At 47.9% G+C, this 20052-nt stretch overlaps 1 protein-coding gene across 1 annotated transcript in view; it reads right to left on the bottom strand.

Annotated features, from left to right (window-relative positions):
• Nucleotides 1-574: 574 nt before the first annotated feature.
• ATP6V1B2 (ATPase H+ transporting V1 subunit B2) overlaps nucleotides 575-20052 on the bottom strand; it is a 34460-nt gene continuing 14982 nt past the window's right edge. Inside the window, exons 7-14 of the mRNA XM_035139420.2 lie at nucleotides 18221-18322; nucleotides 16580-16677; nucleotides 13546-13669; nucleotides 11993-12143; nucleotides 4869-4951; nucleotides 3777-3881; nucleotides 3363-3492; nucleotides 575-2327 (exon numbers count right to left, since the gene is read on the bottom strand). Coding sequence (XP_034995311.1) covers nucleotides 2185-2327; nucleotides 3363-3492; nucleotides 3777-3881; nucleotides 4869-4951; nucleotides 11993-12143; nucleotides 13546-13669; nucleotides 16580-16677; nucleotides 18221-18322 — 936 coding nt within the window. The 3' untranslated portion in view covers nucleotides 575-2184. The remainder of the gene's footprint in view (nucleotides 2328-3362; nucleotides 3493-3776; nucleotides 3882-4868; nucleotides 4952-11992; nucleotides 12144-13545; nucleotides 13670-16579; nucleotides 16678-18220; nucleotides 18323-20052) is intronic.

Below are 20052 nucleotides of genomic sequence, written 5' to 3' on the forward strand. Positions count from 1 at the left end.
AAGGCAGTCCTGTATAGAAAAGTTTTTAATTTTTGATGTTTTAAGCCTAAGGTGTTTCTATGTTTTGTTGGAAGCCACCCAGAGCAGCTGGGGCAACACAGTCAGATGGACAGGGTATAAATATTATTTCCATAGAACTAAATTATTTCTGATGAATGTACAAATGTCCTACAGCTTTACTGATCAGAGTGCCATAGTCTACACATATGCTGAAGGCACATTTCAGCCTCCAAGTAGGCTATGTGAGTTGTGTCTTTCTCTCGATGGTATTTAAGTGCATTATCAAAGTAACTCGGCAGCTGAAACAAGTCATCCAAGGTGACAGTAGATCAAAATAACCTCCGAAGTTGGGGAGGGTGAATTATCAACGGCAGTCATCCAACTTTGAAGTTGGCTGGCAAAATACACCTACTGAGCCAAAGATCATCCCTGGGGTGCTACCCAAGAGATCCTTTTCCAGAATTGTGTATTCCAAGCTTCTGGGCATAGAATGCTCCCTTGAGGAATCTGCTAAGAGGAGCTTGTGATGGGCCCCCCAGAGAAATCAAGAATCAACCACTTCTTAAGCAGAGAACAGAGTCTCATTTTGTTTACATTTATTGTTCATGTTTAACTTATTCAGATATCACAGTTTTCTACATTAAAATATTTCATGCTATCTCCCCATCCCCACGATTTCCCCTCCTCTGTCCAGAGAAAAATAGAATTGACACAACTTTGATGGAATGCGCTAGAGTAAAGAAAAGGCTACTGCACCCAGGTTACAGAGCACACAGACCAAAAAACAGTACAAGAAAGATCTGCATAGGAAAGCGCGTTGGGGGGCGGCGGCTGCATGGCGGGTGGGGAAGACGCTGGAACCACCACAGTCTACGCAGCCTGAGCCGCAACAAACCCTTCTGACCAACTCCCAGCTGTGATCTGGGACGTTGCCAGTTTGCAATCTGGGTCGCTGAAGCTGGGGTGTAGAATAGCCTGGAAAGCAAAATCAAGGAGAAGACACAAAGATCCTGTTTGCCTCCGGGCATCGAAATCCATTCGATTTGGCCGCCACTGACATACACATTGAGCATCAAGCTGTTTTTCCTCCAGTGTACGATGGGCTAGCCAACTTCACGATCAGAAGGCGGTTTAAAAACAAACCCAAGGTCGGTTCAGAACCCAGTGTCATCCAAAGGACTGCTTAATAACAGAATTTAAAATATCCTCCCTTCGCACTTTTGATTTGCCTTCACCCTTTCCTACCTTATTGGGTAACGTTTGATGAGACAAGTTAAATCGGAGGGCCCATCGCTTTCAAGGGATGAGGTTATATTCTGTGATGCACAGTCAAAGTGCTGGGATATCTTCTCAATGGCATTATGAAGACTGACACTGCTCAGGATAAATTTCCATTTGCTATGGGCTCAGCCGCTTTACCGGCAGGGTTCTCCAGTTGCGACGATTCTGCAGTTCAGGGTTGGGCAGGTAGAGGCAGGAACCCTATTCAGTTTCGTATTATGTCCACCTCTACACAAAGTGGCGGTGGAGACAGTGAAACAGGCCGGTTAGACTGGCAGAACAAGCAAGTGGACCTCGTGCCAAGTTCTTGGAAGAGGTAGGAATCTTGTACCTGTTACTGGGCAAGCACCAGGGTGTGCAAACATTGCAATGTCATTGCTGCGTAATTTTCTCAGCCATAATTGAATCTAGAGGTGATTTGTGGGTCACTCTGCTCTGTTGTGTGTGCCTCTCTCGTGCCCCCTGTGTCTCTTCTACACAACAGGACAAAGGGTGGTGGAACTTTTGACTGGGCAAAGGCAGTCTGGGCTAAGGAGAAGAGGACTTCTTTAACTCTTATTCAACTACACCTCCCATATTACTTCATTACTTTTCTCACAGTGCAATGGGTAGAAAACTGCAGCCTCAAGGATTTTCTCCCTCCAAGACTGCCTAAATAAAAAAAAAAATATTCCAGTAAACCAAATAAGAGTTGCGAAAGAACATTTCCCCCTCTATGAATGTAAACAATTCAAGATCCTAGTGCTTGAGAGAAGGGGTGCATTTTAAACTCTGTTATCAGCTCAACACATCAGGAACACTGGCACAAATATGTCACTTATTCTTGGTTTAATTACAGGGATGATAAGTAAACACCAACACAAGGGAAGAAAACCCAGCGTTTCATGGAAGGTGAAGGTGCAGCTAGTGCTTTGCTGTGGAATCTCGGGGATAAAACTCTGCCAAGGTGCTCTGAGGGATTCTCTTCAGCATCTCCTTGGGGAAGATACGTAGCAGCTGCCAGCCGATATCCAATGTTTCATAAACAGTGCGGTTTTCATAGGCCCCTGAAAGAATAACCACTGGCATGGTTACACACTGGTACAGACCAAGGCTTTGAGACTCAAGTTTTTCCTCTCCCTCATAGTACTAGAACTTGGAATGGTCCAAATGGCACTGAATGTGGGAAGATTCAGGACGGGCAAAATGAAGTACTTTTTCACGTGGCACAAAGTTAAACTTCGGAGTTCAGACTCGCAAAAGGTAATGATGGCTACCAACTGGGATAGCTTTAAAAGAGGATTCATGGAGGATAAGGCCATCTCCGGCTACTAGCCATTAAGCTTTTTAATGTGTAATGTTGTATTATGTTTTTATGTTTGTTGGAAGCCGCCCAGATTGGCTGGGGCAACCCGGTCAGATAGACAGGGTACAAATAAAATTATTTATCATCATCATCTACTTCCACTGTCAAGAAGCAGTATGCCTTTTAATATGCTGGGGATTGCAAGTGGGGAGAATGCTGTTCTGCTCAAGTCCTGCTTGGAGGTTTCCTATAGACATCTGTTTGGCCACAATGAGAACAGGATGTTGGACTAGATGGGCCTTTGGCCTGATCCAACAGGACTCTTCATAAATTCTCATGTAGGCAAAGGACCCCTGGGAGGTTAAGTCCAGTTCTTATGACAGTAAGGTAACTTGTAGCTTTCCCCTCTCAGGGTGATGTACAGGGCAAATGTGTGTGGCTGGGAAGTAAACAAAACAGGGATGTAGCGATAATGGAGCAAGGAAAGCTGGAGAAGGCCTGCTTCTGCATTCCTATAGCTATCATATAAACAGCTCAGGTGGAAGCCTCAGAGGAAGGTAGAAAGGCTGAGGGCTCTCTGCTCAAAGAGCTGAATAAGAATGCCAGAGAACCAACAGGTTGCACCTAAACTCTGGGGCTTTCGACTCTGGAAACCTCGCAGGTTCTTTCTTTCCTTCTCTCTCACTGATGGAACAAGGAAAATCTAGTTGCCCTCTAAAGAAGGGATTGGAACATGTTTCTGAGAGGTGAAGAAACAGTTACACAACACTGAGCATCTGATGAATGGTAAACCTACCCTGAGCAATGAAGTTCCTCTCAAATTTCTGCAGGAATTCAAGATAGAGAAGATCATCGGAAGTAAGCGCTTCCTCCCCTACAACAGCCTTCATGGCTTGGACATCCTTCCCAATGGCATAGCACGCATACTAGGGGAAAAGGAGAGTGTGGTCAGGGACAGGTAGCCAAGATATGATTGCCCAAGCACTAACAGATTTAACTTGTGGTCCAGCAGCTGATGTTGGACTGCAGCTCCTATCATGCCTGATCATTGGTCATGCTGGCTGGGCTTGATGGGAGGCAGATGGAGCCCAGCAACATCTGAAGGGCCACGTTCGTGCCCCCACCTCTTTAAAATTAGAAATCCTATAAGAAACAATTTGAAGTTTCACAATAGCTTGCCCACTATGTCACCCCCCACAGTCACACCTACCAGTTGGTTTGAAACCTCAGCGTGATCCTTCCTGGTCATCCCCTCTCCAATAGCAGATTTCATCAATCGAGACAAAGAGGGAAGTACGTTGATAGGTGGGTAAATCTGGAAGGAAAGACGTGAAAATTAAGAGCTGCAGGAGCTTGGGACAGGTTGTTGTGACATGACGTTAAATGCTTTGATTCAAGAATAATAGCATAGCAACAGAAAGCACATATTTCCCCTGCTTGATACCTCCCTTCCACTTCCCTGGCTTGTAATACAGTGGAATCTCGCTTGTCAAACATAATCCATTCCGGAAGACCGTTCCAACTTCCGAAACATTCAACAACTAAGGCGCAAAGGGCTGTCCGCAATTTCAATGGAGAAAATTGAAAAACATGCCTTCAGCTTCCGAGACGATCGAAAACTGTATTATTAAAAAGCTGGCAAATTGTTTTATGACTGTTACCTTATTTACCGGGTTCATTGCTTAGACAATTTTTATTAAGCTGTTTATAAATACGTTACATAAAATAAACATTGGAAATCTTTCAATGATGTTGGGCACCAAATAGGCATTTCTGGCGGTGCTAACAATGCAATATTAATTACTAAACAACCTAGCTGAAACACCTTACCATAATGCCTGTGCCTTTAGGACACCCACAATTTTGCTTCTTGTAATCAAGCAACGGGGTGAGCTCCCGTTGTTCAGTCCCTGCTCCTGCCAACCTAGCAGTTCAAAAGCACATCAAAGTGCAAGTAGGTAAGGTACCTCTGGCGGGAAGGTAAACGGCGTTTCCGTGCGCTGTTCTGGTTCGCCAGAAGCGGCTTAGTCATGCTGGCCACATGACCCGGAAGCTGTACGCCGGCTCCCTTGGCCAGTAAAGCGAGATGAGCGCCGCAACCCCAGAGTCGGTCATGACTGGACCTAATGGTCAGGGGTCCCTTTACCTTTTACTTTTAATCAAGTCTCAGGAGCACCCTGACAGTAAGAGGCAGGCAGCACTGTATGACAATTGCTGTTAAAACTGCCTGTCTCAAGAAGTACAGAGGAGTAGAAGGGCATGACACTTCATCCCGAAGATAATCTCAAGATATCATACTGACCTGTCTGTTGTGCAGCTGCCTGTCTACATAGATCTGGCCTTCAGTAATGTATCCCGTCAAGTCAGGGATGGGGTGGGTAATGTCTGAAAAACAAGTTACATTTATTTATTTGCTTATTTCATATAATTTACATACCATTGGATTGTAAAAAACAACAACCCTCAAAGTGTTTTAGACTATAAGTCAGGGGAAAATACCATGCACTAAAACATACAAGAAGTTAAAATACTAAAACAGATTAAAATTCTCACCAGCTTTTCTGTGAGGGACAGGGGATATCGCGAAGTCCCTCCCCTCCTGAGTTCAAGCCCATCCCCGAGCACAGGGGAAAGCAGAGAGAGTTCCGATTCCAATGGGGAAGCAGGAAGTCGTGTCCGAGGCTCAGGCAAGGTAGAGGAGCCAGGGTCCCAGGTGGGACAGGAAGGGGCGAATAAGGGGGGGAGACCCATCCCCCCAACTCCGGAATTACGCAGAAAGAGGAGGGGAAAGAGGATGGGTCTGCCAAAGCTTTTGTGTTGGAGAAAGACGCGCCAAAAGCCATTCGGAGGTTCTGGAACCGACTGACCACATCACTCCGTGTAAATAGCAATGACTTCAGCACTGTAAATACGCAGCACCAATAAAAGAATAAAATGCAGAGCTGCGTAGCGTCGTTACTCTGAAGTAGCCCACTCCGGCCACTGTGACAGCAACCTCCGAATCCTTTTTTGGGCTACTTTGGAGTTGCCGGGATGAGCGTGTCAGAGGCGGAGAGATGGCGGCAGATCGCGGAGAAAGCCCAGCAAGAACTGCAGCAGCTGTCGCTGCAGGCGCAGGGGGAATTGAAGGCAGCTAAAGAAGAGACTAAGAAGGTCCAGGACGACCGGCTGCAACTTGCGGAACAGGTGAGAGCGCTACAGGAAAGAGAGCAGGAATTAAGGGCGGTGGCGGTAGACCTCCAAAACAAGCTGGATGCAGAGAAAAACAAGGCGGGAGGGGCACCCCAAGTCCAAGTGCTGCCAGGAAGGAGAGCCGGGACCCTAGTAAGCAAGTTCAATGGAGACCCGAGGGAATATCAGGGCTTTGAGACTGAGATTGTGTATGCTCTTGAGCTGCACCACGATGAGTTCCCTGATGATGAGCACAGGGTAGCGTTTATTGTGGAGCACCTTACCGGGGCAGCCAGGGAGTGGCTAAGACCGTTAATCGCAACAAAGAATCCTTGCATGAAGAATGTCAAACTATTTCTAGAAGGTTTGAAAACGATGTATTCGTCCGATAGTCATATGGACCAGACTAAGGAGGAACTTCATAATTTACGCCAAGGAAATATGACAGTTCGCGCGTATTGGGCGAAATTCACCATGCTGGTGCACAGATTGGGGTGGGAACTAGAGTCACCCCCAATGCAAGCGGCGTTCTACTTGGGGTTGCATGAGGAGGTGAAGGATGAGCTCTCGAGAGGTCCAAAGCCCAGTAATATGGATCAGCTGAGCAAAGCGGCTCTGGCGGTGGGGGTGAGACAGGAATCCCGGTGGAGCGACAAGCAAGCAACGCGCGCAAAGCGGGCTTGGTTCCCACGGTCGCAGGAGAAGCCACTCCCCCAACAACCCTTTCAAGCCACGCCTGGGGCCAGCCAGGACCAGGAACCCATGCAGATTGATAGCGCGCGCGCGCGGGCTTTTCAAACCCCAGCGGCGCCAAGACGCAAGGAGGGAAGGGGTGGGAATTGCTTTCTCTGCAACTCCCCCCAGCATCTCGTCAGAGACTGCCCACATCGCAGGGAGTGGCAAGGAAAGGCGGGAACGGTTGTGCCCTCCCCCACTGACGCAGCACCACAGCAGGGAAACGGGAAAGCCTGGCTGCAGGAGACAAGGGGCAGCAGCCAGGCACAGTCAGCAGACAACAGCCCCAGCCCACCCACCCGCACAGAGAGGAGCAGAGCCAGCCCACCCCTCCCAGAGCAGGAGTGGTTCTAGAAGTGACGCTCACACTCCCAAATGGCTATCCCCTGACGGTCCTCGCCCTAATTGACAGTGGGGCGTCAGCGAACTTCTTCTCGAGAAACTTTGCAGAAGAGCACCAGATCCAGCTTCTGCAGCTGGATTTTCCTCTGCACGTGGCGACCATTGACGGCAGAGAGCTGCTGGGAGGGGCCATCACTCATCAAACCCCCCCCCATGAAAATGACAGTGGGAAGGCACTCAGAGACACTGGCATTCAACGTCACCACCATCTCAGACCCCCCCATCGTCTTGGGCATGAGCTGGCTGGCGCGCCACGACCCCTCCATCAGTTGGCACCAGAGATGCATCACTTTTGGATCGGACTTTTGCCTGGAACATTGCATGCACCACCAACCAGGGGAGGGGCCTCCGATAGCCACGGTGGCCACCATGCACGTCAAAGGGGGTGAGGCGATACCCAAGCCGTACTGGGACCTGCAGGAGGTCTTCAGCGAAGCGGAGTCCGACCACCTACCCCCACACAGGCCTTTTGACTGCCAGATCAACCTGGTGCCAGGGGCAACTATACCCCCAGCCAAGCTGTACGCCATGTCAGACCAGGAACTGGAGGATCTGCGCGCTTTCATCGACAAGAACCTCAAGCGGGGGTTCATCAGAGAAAGCAAGGCAGCAGGGGGCAGCCCGGTCTTCTGGGTGGACAAGAAAGACACGCAACAGCGCCGTCTTGTGGTGGATTTTAGACGGCTGAATTCAGTGACAGAGCCAGTGGCTTTCCCCATGCCCAGAGTGGATGATCTCCTGACAGCGGCACGCAGGGGCAAGATTTTCACCAAGCTAGACCTGAGGGGGGCGTACAACTTGATCAGGATCCGGGAAGGCGATGAATGGAAAACCACGATGTTCACGCCTCTGGGCTCTTTTGAATATCTGGTGATGCCCTTCGGGTTGCAAGGGGGCTCAGCATGCTTCCAGGCCTTCATGCACCACGTCCTGGGGTCCCTCCTCTTCAGGAAATGCTTGGTCTTCCTGGATGACATCCTTATCTATTCCGATGACCCAGTGCAGCATGTGAAAGATGTCAGGGAGGTGTTGCAGCGCCTGAAGGAGAACCACCTGTATGTGAAGCTGGAGAAGTGCAAGTTTCACACCAAGGAGGTGGACTTCCTGGGCTACAAGCTGTCAGACAAGGGGCTGGCGATGGACAAGGACAAGGTGCAGGCCATCCTGGACTGGCACAGCCCCAGGACGCGCAAAGATGCCCAACGCCTACTAGGCTTCGCCAACTTCTACAGGAAGTTCATCAAGAACTTCTCTCGCGTTACGGCTCCCATCACTGACTGCCTGAGAGGCAAGCAGAAGTTCAGGTGGACACCAGAGGCGCAAGCAGCGTTCGAAAGCCTCAAGAGGGTGTTCGCCTCAGACCAGAACCTGTTCCACGTGGTTCAGGACGCGCCCCTACGCGTGGAGACAGATGCTTCTGATAAAGCTGTGGGCGCCATTTTGTTGCAACTGGACGCCAACAGAGAGTGGAGACCCTGTGCCTTCTTCTCCAGGAAGTTGACCCAGCCAGAGCGAAACTACACGGTGTTTGATCGGGAACTTCTTGCGATCCACGCTGCGTTCCAGCACTGGAGACACTTCCTGGTGGGCGCCAAGCACCCCATCCAGGTGTGCACAGACCACAAGAACCTGGAGTTCTGGAGAACTGCCAGGGTGCTCAACCAGCGGCAGATACGGTGGGCAGAGTTCTTCTCGAACTTCAACTTCTCCATACACTACATCCCGGGAGAGCAGAATGTCAGGGCGGATGCCCTCTCCCGCAAGCCAGAGTACATGGAGGAGGAGGCGCCACCGGCACCCAGGCACATTTTCCCCCCGTCAGCATGGTCCTGCGGAGCAGCAGTGGTGAGCGAGGCAGAACTCACAGCACTGACGGCAGCGGATGAATTTGCCAACCGCATCTTCAGAGAACTGAGAGGGGGGGGGGAGCAGGCAAAAGACTTTGCAGAACGCAGGGGGCTGCTTTTCTACAAGGGTGCACTGTACCTGCCCACCACCCAGCTTAGACGTACGGTCCTCAAGCAGATGCACGACAACCCAACGGCGGGTCATTTTGGGAGGGACAAAACCGCTCACCTAGTCATGAGACACTTCTGGTGGCCAGGGGTGCGGGAAGATGTTCGAGACTATGTACGGGGCTGTGACACCTGCCAGCGGGCAAAGGTGGTCAGAGCAGCGCCACCGGGATTGCTGGAGCCCTTAGCCACGCCACACAGGCCGTGGGAAGTGGTGTCCATGGACTTCATCACAGATCTGCCTTCTTCCAGGGGCAAGACCGCAGTGTTGGTGGTGGTGGACCTCATGTCCAAAATGTGCCACTTTATACCGTGTGCCAGGGCGGTCTCTGCAGAAGAGACAGCCAAACTGTTTGTGGATCACGTATTCAGACTGCATGGATTACCTTTAAGGGTTATTTCGGATCGTGGCCGCCAATTTGTTTCCAGGTTCTGGCGGCGGCTCATGAACCTCCTGCAGGTGGAGGTCAGCTTGTCGACGGCTAGACACCCGCAGACCAATGGACAGGCGGAGAGGGTCAACGCCATTCTGCAGCAGTACCTGAGATGCTACGTCAGCCAGCGGCAAACGGACTGGGTGGATCGCCTGCCACTGGCAGAATTTGCCTACAACAATGCGGTGCACGTCTCCACAGGGGTGTCGCCCTTTAAGGCCAATTACGGGCGCGACCTCAGATCTTTCCCAGAGAGGGAGGGGGAGGAGGAGGAGGAGGGCCCACAGGCTGAGGATTGGGCAGAGGAACTGGAGACGGTGCACCAGCAGCTCAGAGAACACTTGGAGAGAGCCAAGGAAGCGTACAAGAAGGGGGCAGATCGCCACAGGCGACCGGGGGAGGTCATTAGGGTGGGGGACAAAGTTTGGTTGTCCTCGGAGGGCCTTCCCATCAGAGGGAGGTGCAAAAAGCTGGCGCCCAGAAGGTTGGGCCCCTTCACGGTCACGCAACAGGTCAACCCGGTGGCATACAGGCTGGCACTGCCAGAGGACATGAGGGTGCACCCAGTGTTTCATAGATCGCTGCTGTCGCCGTACAGGGAAAGCAGCAGGCTCCGAGGCAGCGAACAAACCCCTGAGGGAGGGGGGGGGAGAGAAGGCAGGGAGCAACTCAATGAGGCCACGGCCATCCTGGACTCAAGGAGGGGGGTGGGGGGCCTGGAGTACCTCATGGCATGGGAGGATGCTCCACCGTCCCAGAATGAATGGGTCCCAGCCACTCAGATACAGGAGGAATTCCTGGTAGAAGAATTTCACGCCCTCTTTCCCCATAGACCCAAGCCCTGGCACATGGAAAGGGAGGGGGAGGGGGAGGAAGCACGGGAGAGCAGTTCACCATGGCGCTGGGAAGCGGAGTTTGAGGAACCAGAGGAGGAGGTATGGGTGTCACCGAGATCCACCCAGTCAGAGGAAGGAGCAGATTGGCAGAACATTTTTACCCCTACCAGCTCTGACGCCACGGACTTTTTGGGATTCCCATCCTCCCAGGCGGAAGGGGGGGGCTCGCAGGACTGGGGGGAGGTGTTCACACCAACGGGCTCGGAAAGCACTGAGTTCTTAGGCTTCCAGTCGTCACCGACACCTGGGGGGGACCTGGGGAGGGGTGAAGGAGAGCTTGGGAGGGGGGTGGATGTGAGGGACAGGGGATATCGCGAAGTCCCTCCCCTCCTGAGTTCAAGCCCATCCCCGAGCACAGGGGAAAGCAGAGAGAGTTCCGATTCCAATGGGGAAGCAGGAAGTCGTGTCCGAGGCTCAGGCAAGGTAGAGGAGCCAGGGTCCCAGGTGGGACAGGAAGGGGCGAATAAGGGGGGGAGACCCATCCCCCCAACTCCGGAATTACGCAGAAAGAGGAGGGGAAAGAGGATGGGTCTGCCAAAGCTTTTGTGTTGGAGAAAGACGCGCCAAAAGCCATTCGGAGGTTCTGGAACCGACTGACCACATCACTCCGTGTAAATAGCAATGACTTCAGCACTGTAAATACGCAGCACCAATAAAAGAATAAAATGCAGAGCTGCGTAGCGTCGTTACTCTGAAGTAGCCCACTCCGGCCACTGTGACATTTTCTAAGCATCTTGTACTTTTAAATTTCTTTTAAACGCTGCTGGCAATGTATCATGATGCTGTAATGATCAAGACTTGACTGAGCAGGAAGACTGCTTTTATCACAGCAGCATGGGTAACAGAATCATCCTACCGGTAGGTCTTTGAGAAAAGGGATTTTTGTGGTATTTGGGGGAAATGTGACAAGTATGGATTTTGTCTGTAGAAGTACAAACAGGAGGAAGCAGAGGAGGAAAATACTCAGACTCTAATCTGGAAAGGGAAAAGAAACCATTAGCTACTGGAGGAAGAAAACCCCTCTCTTCTTGCCCTGGCCTATGGGGATATGCAAACCTGGTCTCAATATGTGTTATCGGCTTGGTTTACACAAAATGCTAAGCCAAACCTTGGCTTAATGGGACTGCACAGATTTGTAGGATCGTGTAGAGATGCGTGTAGTCGCTTTGCTGTTCCATGGGGATTTTTGCTTTGGCACTTTGGCCAAGGTTAGGAAAACATGTAAAGTCAGACCTTAGCTTAGCTCACCATGGCAGCAAAAAGGACCATGAAGGAGCAATGTGGCTGCAAGCTCCTGTGTGGGAGCCCACATATTTGCACGGCCCTCACTAAGTCAAGGTTTGGCATGGTGTATAGTGCAACCCAGGCATGCAATGGGGGTAATATATTGAACTTTCACAACCTTCTCATTGCTGCTTTTAAGAAATCCAACAATTAAGAAGGTGCCAAGAAAGGCCTGATGTTTCTGTGTCTCTCCAAATATTTTTGCAGAGCACTTGCTTCTTGCTCCACATTTGCCGGAGCGGAAGTCTAAGAACTTTGTGATTTGCTGGAAACTCGGGAGAGGTTTCTTTCCTTCTCCTGCAATTCTAGCAAGTCAGAAGACTCTTCAGGTTTTCCTCCAGCCATCTAGCAATGACAGAAGCCTTGTGCATCTGCCAATGGAGTGGCGATAGAACAGGTGCTGAGGAAAAGCAGAGCTTCACCTGGTACCTGTGGACCCCTGCCTAGATGGAAACAATATGGAAGGAGCATTGTAAGACAAGGACTCACCATCATTGGGCATGGTGAGGATAGGAATTTGAGTAATGGACCCATTCCTGCCTTCCACTCTCCCAGCTCGTTCATAGATTGTGGCCAGATCAGTGTACATGTAACCAGGAAAGCCACGCCGGCCTGGTACTTCTTCCCTGGCTGCTGAGACCTTTGGGGAATTAGAACAAAAGCAAAATGTTAGCAAAGGTGGGGGGGCGGGGGGGGGCTTACCAGGAAAAGCAGCAACATCAAATGGGGGGAAAGGAAGCTCATGATCTGGCAGCATCAAAACTCCTTAAGTCCTTTTTGAAATGGCCTTCTGCTCTGCTGATCTGAGGACCACTGACAGATTAACACCACCCCTCTCTATCAAACATGAGGCTATTAGGGCCTAGAGGCAGAGATTCACTTTTCTTATGACCCCGGGGTGAGGAACCTGTTTCCCTCCAGATCATTCCTGACCACGGACCATGCTGGCTGGGGCTGAAAGGAGTTGTGGTCCAACAACAAATGGTCACAGGTTCCGTACCCTTGGGTTATGGGGTGAAGCATAATGTACACTGTGTACAATGTAAAGCAGTGTACATAATAAGCTTGCAGCAGCAACAAGCACAGTCTGCAGTGCCGAGTCTAAAGGGTGTGTTCAGATGGCAATTTGCAGCATTGCAAAGTCAAAAATGTCTCATAAGAAGTGATGGCACAGAAAACATGGGAAAGTGCCCCTTGATTAAAGGCAAATTATTCCATTTTAAACTCAGAAACCCATGTGTGCAAGTACATGGGCCAGTGTCAACTCCTGCCTAATCCCCCCTCAATATTATGGACTGTTGGGAACAATGAAGATGAGCTTGGGGTAGTATTTGAGAAGGTTATCAAAGGCCATTTTGAATTTTCAAAGCATCTCTGCGTTAATGTCCTGCGTAAAGGACACAAAACACATGCATATTGGAACATTCAAAAGTAATTGTTATTCAATAAGAACCATAAACAGCAGGTTCTGCAAGCACCTCACAAGTAATCAGAAGCCCAGTAACTCAATAGCCTCCTCCTTCAGGTTTGGTTAAGTTATTATGGAGCAATTTCGTGTGCTTCCATGGCATCGAAGGTGCGATTCAAGCTTCACTAACTAACCTTTTGACAAAGTACAGGTGAAACTCGGAAAATTAGAATATCGTCGAAAAGTGCATTTATTTCAGTAATGCAACTTAAAAGGTGAAACCAATATATGAGATAGATGCATGACACATGCAAAGCAAGATATGCCAAGCCTTTATTTGTTGTAATTGTAATTATTTGTCGTTAGGTGGGTCAATTATAAATGGAAAGTAATTAATGAAATGTAATAGCGATGTTTATTTTTGTATTTTTGTAACTATTTGTTTTATTACTGTGGAATTTCCAAAAGAAAGCATTTGTAATAATAATAATAATAATAATAATAATAATAATAATAATAATAAGTTGCATTACTGAAATAAATGCACTTTTCGACGATATTCTAATTTTCTGAGTTTCACCTGTACTTGCATGCAAGGCAAGGAGTGGTCTGTTGAATACAGTAAATAAAGTACCTCTCTCAGCGCCTCTGCATAGGAGCTCATATCCGTCAGAATAACCAATACATGCTTTTCACACTGATAAGCCAAGAACTCTGCTGTGGTTAGAGCAAGACGAGGTGTGATTATGCGCTCAATGCTGAAAAAGAGCAATGGGAGTCCAATTAACATGGTTGCAGAATGGGAAGTGATACTCGACACAAGCCTAATGCCTACTTCTGAGAAAGAGCAGTTTAGAATGAGAAAGGTCTAGTGCAACAGTCGATATGCATAAGGAGTTGTTTAGTGGTTAAAGAATTAGCAACATTTTCTACCACCTGTGGTACAGGGTTGGGGACCCTTTCTCAGCCCAAGGGCCGCATTCCCTTTGGAGCAACCTTCTGGGGGCCACTTGCTAGAGGTGGGTGGGACCAGAGGTACTGGTATAAGTGGATGGGGCAACAAATATAATTGTTGCCTTTGTACAGTAGAGCTAGTTACCACAAACATTCTTATACCCATTGTCATCTTCTATGAAGCAAGAAGCCTTACCCAAGTTAAAGGGCATAGTCCAGTCTAGCAAAAACATTTAAGGGGGTGGTGGCTTGGAGAGAAACATTTAAGGGGGTTCATGGTTGGAGAGAAACTGGCGTGCCAGACAGGCTTGGAGGAATGCATTTGGCTCCTGGGCCTGAGGTTCTTTCCCCCCAAATATCAAGAGAGAGATACTCAAAAGTACAAGTTACAATCAATCAATCTATCTATCAATCAGATCTTTCCAAATATAATCAGATGTGCTTTCAAAGCTGGGTGGCTGGAAGCAGGAGGCTGTGACTGAAGGCCTGATTGGGCAATACTCGAGTGATGGCTCTCCATTTGACAGGAAGCAAAATAAAGTTCCACCCCATCCCTCTTACTTCCTAATGTCAGACACCACCAGGTGTCCTTGTGTGTATAAGGCAGGCATCGGCAACGTTTTCCGGCCGTGGGCCGGATCATTGCCACTGACGCTGGTCCGTGGGCTGGAAACGCTCCGGACTTGCGCAGAGGCAATTTCCAGCTTCTGGGCATGGGCAGAGCGGCACCGGAAATCGCTTTTGCGCATGCCAGAAGCGATTTCCAGCTTCTGGGTATGGGTGGCGTGGCATAGGAAATCGCTTCTGTGCATGCCTGGACATGCGCAGAAGCGATTACTGGCGTCTGGGCATGCCCAGACGCTGTTTTCAGCGCCACTCTGCAAGTCCCCGTGCCGCGCTCTGCTGGTTTAGCATGGCGCAGCGCGGGGACTTGCCGAGTGGGCGGCTCAGTGACCGGGCGGCGAGTGGGCTGGATAAACGACCTCTGCGGGCCGCATCCGGCCCATGGGCCGGAGGTTGCCAATGCCTGGTATAAGGCATACACACATGTAATTAGTAGGTCAGAATGAGAACAATCCAGAAATTAACAAGGCACTCTTAGCCTACATGTGTTGCATTTTAATGTGTACACTCAAGTCAAATGTTATGCTGAATTAATAGGTTGATCCAACCAACCCTGGCCTATTCCCCCTCCCCCAAATACTCATTTCATACCTGCACAAAGCCAGCTCCATCTCATCATCCTATTTGTGGGATCTTTCTTGTCTTAAAATCCATCTGTTTAAATAAAGTACTTACGAGGTGGTCCAAGGGCTGCCTTTTTCTTACTTTAACATTTTAAAGTTTCCTAAAGCAGCTGATGCCTCCTGCTGGCCATGAGGTTAAAAAAAAAAAGCAGTTTCAAAATGCTCCCAGGAAGCAACTTTGCATCTTTTCCATAGACACTTATGGAGGCAGCCATATTCTTCTGCTTGAGGAATGACTCATTATGATGTACAGTTGCTTTGTGGGAGTATTTCAAAATAGTGGGTTTTGGTTTTTTTTTTACTGTGTGGCCATGAAGGAAATGTTAGCTGTCCCACGTAGAATGTTAGTGAAATAAAAAACAGCCCTCGGACCACTTTGCAAGTACAGTACACACCCCTGTAGAGAAAGATTCATTGATTATGTGGCTTAATCCACAAATCTATGTTCTGATCCACACACTGTGTGGGGGTGAAATAGCTAGATTTGCTCCAAAATGTGAAGCAAACCCGAACCTTCCCCCATTCTTAGGATATGCACACCAGGTGGGCAGGAAAAGGTAGCAAAAAAGAATGCAACCTGATTTCCATATTTTTTTTATATGCAGGCGTAGCAGCTTCGGTTGCCGACTGACAGCACTAGGGGCAGCTCCCTATTACAGGTCTCTTTCCAGGATTTAATTTCAATTGAAAATATAAATGGAACAGGTGACGACATTCCAAAAAAGGCACTCAATATTTTTCTGTATGCAACCGCTGCAGCTAGATTAGTATATATGCAAAATAAATAAATAAAATAAATAAAATGAAAAATGGAAAGACGACGACATACCCACAAAGGAAATTCGGCAGAACAAATTGATAGAATACATAGAATTAGTAATAATGACCGCAAAACTAAAGGAATAAGGATGAGTTAAAGATAAGAGAAGAGTGGAGGTGTTTTGAGATTATCTTAGAAGGTACGGTATAATATACAATTTAACCTACAAATAGGCGTTAACGTATGAGCAGCAGGTAACATCAAAAGACGAAGACTTGAAATGCTAATGGGCGAAATATCAGGATATGCAGATCATCAAGATTCTCCTAAAATGCCACAGAGAGATGGATTGGGAAGTCTTAGGAAAAGAGATAAGTGGTGGATACCGTATAAAGGTTGTCCAAATTGCATAAATAAAGGTTTAAAAAAGGAAAATATAAATGGATTAGGCGTTTTGAGTGCCATGTTACAGCCATGTTCCATTCTGTCCTAGATGTATATGAGAGACTTGGATGTTTTTTGAGAAGGGAAGCTCACTGTGGCAGAGAAATTTGTTTTCCTAGATGTTTACCATTTTGCCAAACTTCTATCCAACTTTGCACAATGACTGCCTTTCAATATAGTCTTTGGAAGAAGCAGTCAAGTTTCTCCAATTCTCAGTTCCAATTTCCTCCAGCTGTATATAAAGTCACATTTTTTTGACTTACGTTGGATCATTGGCCAAGTTCAGGAACAGACACACGTTGTCCATGGAGCCATTTTCCTCAAAGTCAGATTTGAAGAATCGAGCTGTTTCCATGTTCACCTACAGCAAAGCATCAACACTAGGTCAGTTGCAAAGCCAAGTATTATTTAGACCCAACTTATGAAAGTTTCTAAAATGCTGTCAATGTCAAGCAATGAAGGGTGGCTCCTCCTTCATGTTTTTGAGGGGAGTGGCACCCGCCCTGTGGAATGCCCTCCCATCAAATGTCAAAGAGAAAAAAACAACTACCAGACTTTTAGAAGACATCTGTTTAGGGAAGCTTTTAATGTTTAATAGATTATTTTATTTTAATATTCTGTTGGAAGCCGCCCAGAGTGGCTGGGGAGACTCAGCCAGATGGGCGGGGTATAAATAATATATTATATTATCATTCTCATTCTCATTCTCATTATTATTATTATACAAAGTTGTTGTTTAGTTGTTTAGTTGTTTAGTCGTGTCCGACTCTTTGTGACCCCATGGACCAGAGCACGCCAGGCACTCCTGTCTTCCACTGCCTCCTGCAGTTTGGTCAAACTCATGTTCGTAGATTCGAGAACACTGTCCAACCATCTCGTCCTCTCTTGTCCCCTTCTCCTAGTGCCCTCAATCTTCCCCAACATCAGGGTCTTTTCCAAGGATTCTTCCTTGGAAGACAAAGTTAACACAGCCAATTTAGCACCAACAGTTGTGATTATTTTTGCTTTCGAGTTGCTAGGTGGCCACCTGGAGAAATACGATGTTCTTTTAAAGCAGAGGTGGTCCTCTCGATGTTGCTGGACTCATAACTCTCACCATCCTATGACTACTGGCCATGCTAACTTGGGCTGATAGGTGCAGGAGCCCAACTAAGGGACCCAATGGTACACTTTGTACTTCTCCACCCTACCCTATTTTTGCCTTCCCTTGCCCTTTTGCTCACCTTCCCTGCTCAATGGTGGTGAAAGAGGGAGCAGTCAAGAGAGCCAAGGAAAGGGAGAACTGGAGGAGCTGCACCTCACATTTAAAACTGGAAGTTTTAAAGGGGAAGCACAAGTCCTCAGGTTGTTATAATATAAAGCAGACACCCCCAAACTGCGGCCCTCCAGATGTTTTGGCCTACCATGATCCCTAGCTAACAGGACCAGTGGTCGGGGAAGATGAGAACTGTAGTCCAAAACATCTGGAGGGCCGAAGTTTGGGGATGCCCGATATAAATCATCTGCTGCAAATCCCTAAGAACAATTCTTTGGTCCATGACCAAAGCATAGAAGTGAAAACTCTATTTTGCAAAGGAAATAGCATGGCAATCCCTTTAAGAGATCATTTCTCAATGGGAAGGCAGCTTTCCCTTCGAAACTAAGGTCTCAACTCTTAAAGTGCACCCTAGCTAAGTTCTTCTATACATGTGAACAAGGAATCCTGTTGCAGCTAGTCTGGGGACCAAAATTAGAGGTTTTTGAGATGAATAGATACTGTGTACTCTGTTTCATAGATGCCAATTCCATAGCACATTAACAGCTCCTGCAGAATTGTTTACATAAAAGTACCTCCAACTTGGACGGCAAAGATGGTGACAAATAATGAACTGGAATACTCAGTTTGTATGCATTTAGCTACTTACTCCCATAGCAGCAAATACAATGGCGAAATTATCTTCACTGTAGTCCATCACATCTTTGGATTTCTTCACCAAGCCTGCCTGGCGACAGATCTGAGCTGCTATCTGAAAAAGGATGTTTCAGAGTCACCCATGTTTTCAATGTACAAAGCTTTAATTTCTAGATAGATTTCCAAGGGAAAAGAGTAGGGGATTTGTGTCTACTTTATCATATATGAACTATAAGAACAAAACACAGGGCAGTATCCAAAGCACTCATTGCATTGGTGCAAGGATTTACACGTGCCCATGGGAACTTCCTCCCCTTAACATACATGCGCCTTGCACCCCCATCTTTTCTGGAGGGGCTGGAACCCCCTAAATAGATTTAGGGGGTGCACAGGGAGCAACCATTGCACATGCACAAATCCTTGTGCTAACAGAACAGGTTCCTTAGTGCTTGATTGGATACCACCAAAAGCAGGCTTACTCATCTTTGACAAGCTGCTAAACACAATGGTTAGTGTATGGGAGGTACTCAAATACGTAGGTTGGTATGTTAAGACGGAAAATGTGTTCATAAGAGATGCAAATATCATGGGGGGGGGGGATAAAACTATCAAAACATTAGTAAATCCAACCCATTTTTTTAAAAAAATCTTATTCAGTGTTTTAATACCTATGTTTTGTTGTACTGTATTTTTGTTTTACTGGTTGTTTTTTTCCCATTCTGTAAGCTGCCAAGTGGATGCAGGTGGCGCTGTGGTCTAAACCACTGAGCCTAGGACTTGCCGATCTGAAGGTCGGCGGTTCGAATCCCCGCGACGGGGTGAGCTCTCATTGCTCGGTCCCAGCCCCTGCCAACCTAGCAGTTCGAAAGCACGTCAAAGTGCAAGTAGATAAATAGGTACTGCTCCGACGGGAAGGTAAACAGTGTTTCCATGCACTGCTCTGGTTAGCCAGAAGCGGCTTAGTCATGCTGGCCACATGACCCGGAGCTGTACGCTGGCTCCCTCAGCCAGTAAAGCGAGATGAGTCGTTCAACCCCAGAGTCGTTCGCGACTGGACCTAATGGTCAGTGGTCCCTTTACCTAAGCTGCCAAGCATTATAGGGCAGCCTGTAAATAACAAACATATTTTTCTGTTTCAGGTATTCCCGAGGAAGCTGCATTGAATAGAGTCCATTTGGTCCATCTAACTTAGTTCAGTCTGCACTTACTAGTAGCAGTATTCTAGGGTTTCAGACAGCAGTATTCTAGGGTCTTCCCCAGCCTTACCTGGATATGGTCAGGGAGTGAACCAGGTAATTTATATCTCAAAAGCGTTTATATCCCCTTATTTAGCCAAGAAGACCTCAAGAGCCCCAGACTTAGAATCTAAGAGACAAGGCCCATTCATGCATGCACAGTAGGCCACATCTGCCAATGTTTCATCCCAAGGGCAATAAATACTATCAGGAGCATGAAAACCAGGGAGAAGGAGCAGGGATTGTGCTATAGCACCTAAGTGCATCATTAAGTGGCACCAGAAGGTATTTGTTTCTTCCAAAATAATAGTCCAATTCAAATATTACACAGAGCAAACACATAAATTTATGATTATTCTGCAGCACAGGGTATAACCGGAATCCACTCCCTCTGCAGACTAATTATTAGCACTCTTTGCACTGTGTAAATTTGGGTGGTCCAGAGGCCAGCCAGGGCTTTGACAGGAGTGCCAATCATATCAGCTATCTGGAAATCCTTTGGATCCATCAGCCTCCGAGGGCAGACTATCTTAATAGGTCCCCCGCTTCTGCAGAGTAGAAAAAGTGCTGAAAGCTTAATCTCAGCAAGAAGTGATCGGGCCATGACAAG

Source organism: Zootoca vivipara, chromosome 15 (assembly GCF_963506605.1).
Source record: "Zootoca vivipara chromosome 15, rZooViv1.1, whole genome shotgun sequence".
In the NCBI taxonomy this organism is placed as follows: domain Eukaryota; kingdom Metazoa; phylum Chordata; class Lepidosauria; order Squamata; family Lacertidae; genus Zootoca; species Zootoca vivipara.